An 11,624-nucleotide genomic window follows, 5' to 3' on the forward strand; every position below is an offset into this window, starting at 1 on the left:
AAAACATAATCTCTTTGTTTAGGAAAAATCGTAATTATTTTTCATATTTATCAAAGTAATTTTAATGATAAAATGTATCAAGATAAAATGTAAATAATGAATCTTAAAATATTGAAAATATATATTTGTAGATATAAAGCTTACAAAGAGTTTACACTCAAAGAACTCAGTTCAGCCTTGTAATATTATCCCCCAGTTAATTTAGAATAAATGCTCAGTCCTGAGGTCCAGGCAGAAGGCTTCTGAGGAAAAACACTGTCCTAAATGTCTGTAAAATTGAAATAAAGCATAAAGTGGAGAGGTGATGTAGACTGAGGAGAGAGATTATCCAGTTTTGACCTTTTTGATGTGGTAATACCCTACCACAGAAATGTATTTCTTTCTCTTGTTCTTCATCTTTCTTCCTATCTGATAGAAACGCCTCATTCTCCTTTTTCAAACTAAAACTTTAATCTGCTGTATTCACAGTAATGCGAGCCAGTCCCAGCTGACACTGAGAGGCAGGCAGATCACCAGTCTATCACAGGGCTGACACACATACTCACAAACACATACTCACAATTTAGAGTAGAAAACATGCAAACTCCACACAGAAAGGTGACAGTGCTATCCACCACACCGTGCCCAGTATACTACATAACATACTATAATGATAGAAAAACTATGAAGAAAAGGACATATCCTAATATCTTCTTTTATCTATTATCATTTTGTGTTATGTGCCACTGAACAGTTTGAGCTGGTACAACAGATTCTCATCCCAGGTCACTTGGTTGATAATGTTTAACTTTATTTGTTAATTGATTCCTACCATTACCATTTGTGTTGCTCTCCCTCACACACTTTCTCTTACCTTTCCCTATATTTTGTTTATTATTAATTATTTACTTTTCTGATACATCTGACACCTTTTTTTTTACACTGCTGTAACCCAAATAATTTAGAACCTCTTCAAATTGGCCTTTGGGACGACTGAGATGTTTGGTGCTGGTGAAAACCAAGAGCACTGTCAAACTCTGAATTATTAGTTTAGACAGTAAAGACAAAGCGAATTAAGGTGAGAAGCTTCAAATACTTCCCCTCCTCACAACTACACACACACACACACACACACACTAATGCACATCTGTGGCTGTGACACACCTCTACCATCCCAGTCACATGGTAACCAATGAGTGAGTGCCATTCGATTTTAACAGTAACACCCAGTTCACGTCACTGTGTTCCCCCTCCTCCATGTCTGTCTGTCTGTCTGTGTGTGTGTGTGTGTGTGTGTGTGTGTGTGTGCGCGTGTGTGCGTGTGTGTAGTGTATCCTTGTGCACTTTCGTGTATGCATGCCTGGTGGATAAATCCAGATTCAGACCTCCTTCATTCTCCCTCTCTTTCTCTCTGCCTCTGCCACTCACACACACACACACACACATTCAAAATACACAAACCAGACAGAGGATATTAGTTGGTCGACTTTTCTGGTGTTGTGGAACTTGACGTTTTGCCTTCATGGAGGATTACCACAAACCTGACCAGCAGACAGTGCAGGTGCTGAGGAACATTGCCAACCGCCTCAGAATCAACTCCATCAAGGCAACGACTGCAGCGGGCAGCGGGTGAGTGTCATCCACTGATTTTCACACACGACCTTGAAAACTGTGAAAACAGTGAACATATAAACTTAATGCAAACTTAATCTTTCAGTGCAGTAGATGAACACCAAACCTATGTAACTACATACATTGATGTCCATACACGGTCGGACAAAGACATGAGACAAAGGGCCAAAGGAGAAATGTGTCTTCCCTCTGTTCTCCTCCTTGATGTTTTGAAAATCCAATCATAACCATTTAAAAATTTTACATGTAATTTGTTTTGACAATAAATATTGTATTTGATTTCTGACTTTGGAAAGGTATAGACTCTTGTGCAGTACTGGGCACAAGAGACCTCCATGTGCAATGCTGAGTGGAACATATGTTGCAGATGGATTCGACGCTTGTGTGGCTGCTGCAAGCACAACGATCCTTTTCAAAGGATTAGCCAGTTTCAAAGAGACAAGGGTTTTAATTTTGTACATATGAATACTCAAGAGGGTTATCATCCATCAGAACCCTTTCACTTTCCATATTTCAGAGCAGTGGATGGAGCTGTGTTGGTGGGCAATTTAATATCTATTCTATTATTAATTATTTGCTTTTCATAATAAAGATGTTGGAACTATCATTGTAGGTTTATTGTACATTAGTAGATACATCTGACATATAGAGAGCGATCTCCTCTGTCTTACAGATACCCCACATCATGCTGCAGTGTGGCAGAAATCATGTCTGTGCTTTTCTTCCACACCATGAAGTACCGCCCTGAAGACCCCAGGAACTTCAACAACGACCGTTTCATCTTGTCCAAGGTGAGAACCAGTCAGTGGCAGCAACCTTGGACACTAGGCCTGCGTTTCATCTTTGTGTGTATGTAAATGTCAAACAGAACCTTGACCTTTTCGGTGGCTGATTTTTTTTTCACAAAGCTAATGTGGATTTTTAAATGTTTTTCACAACAGGGTCATGCGGCTCCAGCCCTTTACTCCATGTGGGTTGAAACAGGTTTCCTGAAGGAGAGCGAGCTGCTCAGCTTGTGCCAGGTTGACTCCACCCTGGAGGGCCACCCAACCCCTGTAGGCTGCCAGATACTCTCATTGAGCCTAAACATAGAATCAACAGTTTTTAATAACACCTTGGTCTGTATTTGTTGTGTGGATTTTAGAAGCAGCAATTTGTTGACGTAGCCACTGGCTCCTTGGGACAGGGCCTTGGTGTAGCCTGTGGAATGGCTTACACTGGGAAATACTTTGACAAGTCCAGGTAATCCTTCATACATGTAGACACAGACAAAATCAAAAACTGATCCTAAGTTGACAGCTTCTTGTTTATATGAAAAAAGTATAGAGAAACATTGACTCAACCACATTTTACATGTATTTACACATTATCATGTGTTGATGTACTATATATTTTTGGGTTGTGTTTATTTCAGTATTAGTTCTGCATGAGAGTGTCTGGTGATTAGGATTTTTGAGAGTCTGTGGGTGTGTGCTGCAGCTACAGCTACATGCTCTGCTCTCATGATTCTTCTGCTCTAATAATCACAGGCCCAGAAGTCATATCCAAAGCCATCCAGGCTGATATCATCTCAGAATCAAATTCACATATTCTTCTTTCTACAGAATATTTGTTTTCTGTCTGTTGTTCAGATGTACCATTACATTACATTTGCAGCAAAAAGGATTTTTGCAGAGAGGTAATTTTGACTCACCTGGCAATATTTGAGACTTTTTTAAATAAAATAAGATGATCATTTGACCTGTTTAAGGTTTCTGTGGGTTTCTTTTAGAAGACAGATTTAGGAGACAGTGAAATTCAGCACAGTAAAAGATCTTGGAAAAAGTTTATCATGTCACAGCTTTTACCAACCCAACTGTCAGATAATGGAAAGGTTAGAGGCTATTTTTGTTAGATATACCACTTCTTAAAAGCACAATCCTCCACTCTCTTCCAAACATCACATCACCACACAAAACATGTGCGGACACACTAATCGTACAGTCTCATCCTGTTCTGCATCTCAGTTACCGTGTTTACTGCCTGCTTGGGGATGGCGAGATGTCTGAGGGTGCAGTCTGGGAGGCCATGTCATTTGCCTCCTACTACCAGCTTGACAACCTTTTGGCCATCATGGACATCAACCGCCTGGGCCAAAGTGACCCTGCACCCCTGCAGCATCATGTGGAGAAATACCAGAAACGCTGTGAAGCTTTTGGGTAATAGTGCATGAAACTGCAAATTGCACAGGCTGGTTAGTGAACATGTGCAAGTCCTAATGTGTGTTCTAAAAATACATAAAAAGTTAAGGTAGTGTTTTGCAAAAATCTGTAGGATTTGTGTCTATTCCGTCTGATCAAGAGAAGCAGAAATATGTTTTGATGTGGGGCCTGAATATGTGTATATGTGCAGTTGGCACGCCATTACTGTGGATGGACACAGTGTGGAAGAGCTGTGCAAGGCATTGAGCCAGCCACGCCACCAACCCACTGCCATCATCGCTAAAACCATTAAGGGCAAAGGCATTCCAGGTAACTATCAACTCCTCATCTGCAAAGATATTTCTCTTTCTCTCAAATATACATTCACTGCACAAAGCATGCTGCATCAACTTTGCAGAATGATTCTGTAACTCTTATTACTAATCAGTGTTCTACCAATATGATATGTTACTTATGTGGCATTAGCTGCAGAAGATAAGTTAGGCTGGCACGCTAAGCCTCTGTCCAAAGACATGGCTGAGATGGTTATAAAGGATCTGCAGAGCCGCATCATCAGCAGCAGCAAGCACCTGTACCCACCTGCTCCCATAGAGGACTCTCCACCGGTTAGCCTGAGAAACATAAGGATGCCAAGTGCTCCCAGCTACAAGGCTGGAGAAAAGGTCTGTCACCTCGGCACAAGTATAAAGTACATGTATTCTCAAGTACAGCAGGCTAACAAGTCTGCAGAACACAAATGAATAAATGCAACATAAAAGTGGTCTCTCTTTCTTTGTATTCTAGATTGCAACACGGAAAGCATACGGGATGGCTTTGGCCAAGCTGGGCCGCTACAATGAACGAGTTGTGGTCCTTGATGGAGACACCAACAACCTCACGTACTCAGAGATCTTCAAGAATGAGCATCCCAACCGCTTTATCGAGTGCTACATTGCTCAGCAGAACATGGTAAGATCATGTCATAAAGCTTGAGGAAGGTATTTTGAAGACCTTCATGTATTAACCAGTATATTCTACTTATCCTATTTTTGACCTATTATCTTATTTTCTTTTCATGCCTATTAGAAACACAAATTAAAGGGCTTTCTCTGCTTTCTCAGATTTGACAACAGTGCATTTGAGCATGTGTATTTAATTATACATGACTTCTATGTCTATCCATATTATAATGATGGGTAAAGACACAGCTCTGCTTTGTTCTGGTCAGCGTGAATGCTGAGCGGTTTGGTTTCTTTGCCTGTCATTATTTTATCTAAATAATAGAAGAGTGATCAGACTTTAATTCCCTGTACTGTAATGGCTTCAGCAGTAACTTCAATGTAGGTCAGACATGTGCATGATGGTAAGTACTCAAGACAAGTGTATTCAGGAGTAAAATATTAATCAGTACAGAGGCTGGGACCATCTGGTTGACTGAATAAGAAAAATGTAAAGTTCAGTGACACAACCAGAATGGATTTGGTTGATTAAATGAAAATCACTTGGCTTTACGTATGAAGATGTTTACTATAAAATCAAAGTTTCTTAAAAGCAACTGGCAAATTGACTTTCACCAAATAGATGTGTATAAATTTACCAGTCGCTTTTGACAAAGCAAAGAAAGAAGTTGCAGGGTTGGAGAGATTTGAAGACAAAGGAAGTTATTTGTGACTGGACATGTGCCACTGATTCCACCCATATTGGAAAATAAGCTTTAGAGATTTGGGGTAAGAGGCTTCCAAATATGGTTTTTGCCACAAATATTTAGCCTTCTGGTTATAAAAAAAATATTAAAATTTTAAATGATTTACATTTAAATAATGATGAATCCAAAACCTCTGTTTTAGTACTACTGGATCTCAGTGCTGCATTTGACACAGTTGATCATGATGTGCTGCTTGATAGACTAGAAGCGTGGGTGGGAGTTACTGGCTCAGTGTTAAATTGGCTAAAATCTTACTTACAAGATAGAGACTATTTTGTCTCACTTGGTAACTATGACTCTGAGCGAACAAAAATGAAATGTGGGGTTCCTCAGGGGTCTATTCTTGGTCCTCTCTTATTCAATATCTACATGCTGCCCCTTGCTCAGATTATGGAATACCACAACATTGACTACCATACCTATGCAGATGACACCCAACTTTATATATCAGTATCATCTCATGATTATAGTCCTCTAATTTCATTATGTGAGTGTATTAATCAAGTCAAAGAATGGATGCGCCAGAATTTTCTCCAGCTCAATACAGACAAGACAGAAGTGATTGTTTTTGGCCCCAAAAATGAAAGGTCAAAGGTCATTGCTCACCTTGACTCCATGTCATTGAAAGCTACAAATCAAGCCAGAAACCTTGGTGTAATCATTGACTCAGACCTGAATTTTAACAACCACATAAAATCCATCACTAAATCTTCCAATTACCACCTGAAAAACATTGCTAGAATAAAAGGTTTTCTGTCTAAACAAGATGCAGAAAAACTTGTTCACGCATTTATTTTCATTAGGTTAGATTATTGTAATGGCTTGTTCACAGGTCTTAGCAAAAAGTCAATCAGGCAGCTGCAGCTAATCCAGAATGCTGCTGCCAGAGTCCTTACAAACACCAAAACACTGGACCATATCACACCAGTTCTCAGATCACTACACTGGCTTCCCATTAGTCAAAGGATAGATTGTAAAATCTTATTGCTAGTTTATAAAGCACTAAATGGTTGTGGACCAAAATATATCCAAGATATATTAATTCCCTATGAGGTTTCCAGACCCCTCAGGTCATCTGGGACAGGTCTACTGTGTGTTCCCAGAACCAGAACCAAACAAAGTGAAGCAGCATTCAGTCACTATGCTCCTCACTTGTGGAACAAACTTCCTGAACACCTGAGGTCTGCTCAAACTGTCAGCTCATTCAAATCAGGACTGAAAACTCTGTTGTTTACTGCTGCCCTCGAATAATTGTTCATCTTTGTTTTCTTAATGTGCTTTTATGTTTTATTTTAATTTACTTTACTTGATTTAAATTTATTTTATGCTAAATGTCTTTATTTTTAAATGCTCTTTTCAATGCTTTTAATGTAATTATATGCCTTGTAAAGCACTTTAAATTGCGTAGTGTATGAAAGGTGCTATACAAATAAATTTGCCTTTGCCTTTGCCTTTATATATATCTTTTTGGGGTTAGTTGTGTGTGACCTGCCTGTCTAATTAGGCACATGCAGAAAGGTTACGTCTCTTATATATATACTAAGAAAGAACACATTTCTTATACAGGTCAGTGTTGCAATGGGATGTGCGGCCCGTGACAGGAACATTGTGTTTGCCAGCACTCTTGCTTCCTTGTTTACCCGAGCCTACGACCAGCTACGTATGGCAGCCATCTCAGAAAGCAACATCAACCTGTGTGGCTCCCACTGCGGCCTGTCCACTGGTTAGTAAAGCATTGCTAATGAGCCATGCACACCTCAACCCCCCTCACACACCTCACCAACACCCACACCTTCACAGAATTCACCTTTACTCCCCCACACCAAAACTAGACACTTCATAGCAGCCACATTCACAGGGTTCCTGATGGTGATAAATGTATCTGAGAATGATCGCACTGTGTTTGTGAGTGTGATGTTGTTGCAGTCCTTTCAGTTTTCCTTCTAATCCTCTATTTTCCTTACCATTTACCCCCTGGCCTTTCAGCTAGTACTCAATCCTCCCGTTTTCTCCCTTCCTGTCTACCCTGGAAGCTGTCTGAAGGGAACCAGGTGTCCCTCTGTTAGTGCAGGTACACTGCATGCAAAATCTGCCTTTATGTCTGTGGGTCTGCATGGATCAACTCACCTGACCTGTAACTTTTTCGATTTAGTTTTTATTGTTGGATGTATAAGCTACAGTTGTGTATGTTACAGGGGAGGAAGGCCCCTCTCTGATGAGTCTAGAGGACATTGCTATGATCAGGGCCCTTCCCACAGCGACCATTTTCTATCCCAGTGACGGTGTGTCAACAGAGAAGGCTGTGGAACTGGCTGCAATCACGAAGGTAGTTAAAGGCCTTTCTTCCCTATAGTATCATCTGAACCCTTTTCTATTTAAAAAAGAAAAAGTTTTCTGTGAAAATGTCCCCTGTGGTCATATGTTTGTCATGTTTTCCCTTCTCAAAAAGGGTGTTTCCTACATCCGAACAAGCCGCCAAGATAATGCCATCATTTATAACAGCAACGAGGACTTCCATGTTGGACAGGCTAAGGTGAGGTGGTCTTTATGCTTCCATAGCTGGTAAGACAGTGGGGAAAGAATGAAAACAGCAAACTATTGCTCCAAAATAAACAAACCAAGCACTGTTAAAACTTAATCCTTAAACACCACATGCTACCTCTCCCTTTGCCAGGTGGTGTACCAGAGCAAGGAGGACCAGGTGACTGTGGTGGCAGCTGGAGTGACTTTGCATGAGGCCCTGGCTGCAGCTGAACATTTAAAGAAAGGTACAGTATAGTGAGACACTGACGTTTGTTCATTAGGGTTGGTGTCTGTTACAATTCATTATGATTTCATTTTTGTTTACATTGATTAACTTAGATATATGCTATAATTAACACTTTATCTTAGCTTTGTCTGTTCTCAGAGCAAATTTAAATGCATTTTGAGATGTCCCTGAGCTTGTATGCACTAGAATTAATTCATAAATATTAGCCTGGTCTTAGTCATGACTTAGTCATTAAGCATAAACAATGCTTGATTAATCAGGCAGCCTAATAAATTACACTACATCTGTACAAGTTACCTTTGTTATTTAGATTATTTAATTCACTTACAATACATTTAGCACTATATTATCTCTTACATGCATTAGAGTTATGACATTTATATAGTACTCCAGGCCCTAGAACCACTGTATACAATCTATGGCTCAGTTATATACATGTCATTAATCACTCAGGTCTTTTTATGTGTTGCACTTGTCTACTGACATTCATCCTACAGAGAGGATCTCAGTCAGGGTTATTGACCCCTTCACAATTAAACCACTGGATGTCAAAACCATCATTGACCACACGCGTGCCACCAGAGGACGAATCCTCACCGTAGAGGACCATTACTATGAAGGTAGGTCTCCATAAAAGTTATTTATAACCTCTTGTTCAGCTTCTGCATATTGAATGACTACTACCAACCTTGCAGCAACAAGCCTCTAAGCATAATGCAGCCAAAGCCCTGTCACTGGTCCATATCCTCGTGTGTTTTGTGGTGGCACATTTCCATTGGTGCAGCAACAGAGACAAGATGTGATGGCATTTGCTCATTGGCTGAGGGTAGTCTGACTCTTGTGTATGCACTCATTGCAGGCAAGGTATTGGTATTGTGGTGCATTTTGTAAGTGTTAGAGTCAGAGAGGCAGAGTGCTGTCAGATTTCCTCAACTGAGCCTGTGCCCATGGGGCTCGCTGTGACCTAGATACCACAGCCAGCCATGTCCTGCGCCTGTTCAGAGGAAGGGGATGTGTGATGGCATGGACCTGACTGGACAAGGAATATTTGGCAACTGGAATCAGTCAGTGCTGGGTAGCTCACGCATTTTACCTTGCGACCAAGAAAAATTGTGGTTCAGTGGCCAAGGGGGATATGCTTTACACTCACTTATAGTCTTTTTTAGTTTTCTGTATGATTTACTTCTTTGTGATGTGTATACAAAGGCTGATTTTTACTTCAAACATATTAGGCCACTACAATACCATATCCTTTGAGGATTTGTCTTCCATCTGCATCTCATGTACTTGTTGTTCCACAGGTGGCCTCGGGGAGGCAGTGTGCTCAGCAATGGTCAATGAATCTGGCTTCAATCTGCATCGTTTGGCTGTGTCTCACGTTCCTCGGAGTGGCAAACCACACGAGCTGCTTAAGATCTATGGCATTGACCGTGATGCCATTGCTCAGGCAATTCGCAAGATGCTGAGCAGCTCTACCAATGCGAAATAACTAACCCCCTGCCACAACCACCTATTTAATCACACCCCCTTCAGATTAAGATAAACAGCTAAATATGATTTTGATTCACATTACACCCACTTCTTCAATCTATCACTGTGGATATCCCTAAGTGTGTACCAAATTAATGTGATTTTGTGCTGTACACTTTTAAATAGAGTTCTACATTTATTATATTTCATACATCCCTCAAATTACACTCACAAAAACAGAAAGACACAAATACAACAACACATATCCTTACTTCTGATAGCAGCATTGTCATAAATAAAGTTTTAGTGCAAATGTGGCCATATCTGACTTTGTATTTGCGGTGGATATACACCATGGAAAATAATAATTACATGTTGTTATTGATGGTTTCATGTCTTTTTTAACTTTGGTGTTGGTTGACAACTTTGTGAGAAAGTTATTGTTTGTAGAGGGTAAGGGAGAAAAAAAATCCAACAAATGTAGGTACATCATTAAGAGCAGGCACCCAAAACTACAATTCACATCTTAAGACATTTAAAACTCTGTCATTTCTCCTCAGCGTCTTGTTTTGCTACCTGTTTTAAAATGACCACAATCCTCCACACCTCAGTGTCTGTGCTCCCTGTGCATCTGGACCATGCCAGCAGTGTAATGTTCATCTGTGTGTGGTCAGTGGCATCATCTGTTTTACATAAAGATGAGGACTGAAGGTCCTGAAAGAATATTGTTTGCTGTGAACCCCAAAACAAACACATTCTTTGTTACTTGAAATTTTGTATGTACCTTACTTTAATTTATTAAAGCCCTCTGCATTTGACTTTGCCGTCACAATATCTTGTTCTTTTTCCTAATAAGTGTTTACATATTAAAGTGCTGTTCAAACAAGACATGCACAGAAACCTGTATAGTATCTACTGTATATAGTATTAGCAAATCACAATTCTTTTTTTGCATGTGCCTGCATCATGTTTCATAAATTAATTATTCCTTTGCTGTACATCCCTGAGCTTTTTAATGCATTTAAAGTGACACACTAAATATGTGATCATAAAAGATTCTGAAACGTGCTTGTTTCTATGAAGAATTCAGCATCTCTGAGAAACTGCAGTTCTGAGTCAAACACAGCTCTGCTCTTTGACCTTGTAAATACAACATCACCCAATGCAGCTGTGAACTGCTTCTACCATCAGGGTTGTTGTCTCTGTCTCAGTTGCCTGTCCAAAAATATAAATAACATTTTTAGATTAAAAAATACCCATTTTCAAAAACATAAGTCCTGAATTCAACTTCTGATGTAGCGGTTAATCTATAGGAACGCTCACTATTTTAAATATAGCATTGTTTGTAAACCTGCCTACCTTAAAGAGCTGTGTTTCCGTTTTGCTCCCCAAAGAGCAAACACAATGATTCCCCATCCATAAGATAATGTGTAGACTGGAATAAAGCACAACATTTAACCACAGAAATAGTATTTTGCAAGGTGTTTGAATAGTTTACATACTGTAAACTCGTTTGGCTTTACCGTGATACGAGTTGAGGTGCAGGACAGCCACAATAAGCGCAAAACTAAACCCCCAGTAAGCATCTATTAAGAGTTAGAAGGTAATGTTAGTGTTCATGAAGGACAGGTCTGAACACTACGCTAACTAGTTAACTAACCCTAACCACCATAAATATTTCCCAAATCACTAAAAAAAATATATTTACAAATAATTTGTATAAGTTACAAATGATCAGTGTTCATAATGATATGTTGTAAATTAATTATGAGCCATTGGAAGAAAGTATAGAAATGTACAACTGTTTACACAAGTGGGGTTTAAATGAAATATGTGAAATACCTCTTCTGTCATAAGGAGGGCCCTTACATCTCTTAGTATGAGCTGG

At 39.7% G+C, this 11,624-nt stretch overlaps 1 protein-coding gene across 1 annotated transcript; it reads left to right on the forward strand.

Annotated features, from left to right (window-relative positions):
- Nucleotides 1-1,405: 1,405 nt before the first annotated feature.
- On the forward strand, nucleotides 1,406-9,839 carry LOC113130839 (transketolase-like). Its single transcript, XM_026307767.2, has 14 exons — nucleotides 1,406-1,608; nucleotides 2,285-2,402; nucleotides 2,553-2,666; nucleotides 2,756-2,853; nucleotides 3,618-3,809; nucleotides 4,003-4,121; nucleotides 4,278-4,474; nucleotides 4,596-4,760; nucleotides 7,063-7,219; nucleotides 7,692-7,822; nucleotides 7,946-8,029; nucleotides 8,171-8,264; nucleotides 8,764-8,886; nucleotides 9,568-9,839. Exons 1-14 carry the CDS (start codon nucleotides 1,502-1,504, stop codon nucleotides 9,753-9,755), a joined length of 1,887 nt encoding a protein of 628 aa, XP_026163552.1. The 5' UTR covers nucleotides 1,406-1,501; the 3' UTR covers nucleotides 9,756-9,839.
- The last annotated feature ends 1,785 nt before the right edge of the window (nucleotides 9,840-11,624 follow it).

This window comes from Mastacembelus armatus, chromosome 5, assembly GCF_900324485.2.
Source record: "Mastacembelus armatus chromosome 5, fMasArm1.2, whole genome shotgun sequence".
Taxonomy (NCBI): domain Eukaryota; kingdom Metazoa; phylum Chordata; class Actinopteri; order Synbranchiformes; family Mastacembelidae; genus Mastacembelus; species Mastacembelus armatus.

Bases quoted from the DNA above. Each gene is read 5' to 3' on its own strand.
- LOC113130839 (XM_026307767.2), top strand. From the start codon at position 1,502: ATGGAGGATTACCACAAACCTGACCAGCAGACAGTGCAGGTGCTGAGG. The intron at 4,122-4,277 runs GTAACTATCAAC...ATGTGGCATTAG, and splicing joins TAAGGGCAAAGGCATTCCAG to CTGCAGAAGATAAGTTAGGC. The intron at 4,761-7,062 runs GTAAGATCATGT...TTTCTTATACAG, and splicing joins ACATTGCTCAGCAGAACATG to GTCAGTGTTGCAATGGGATG.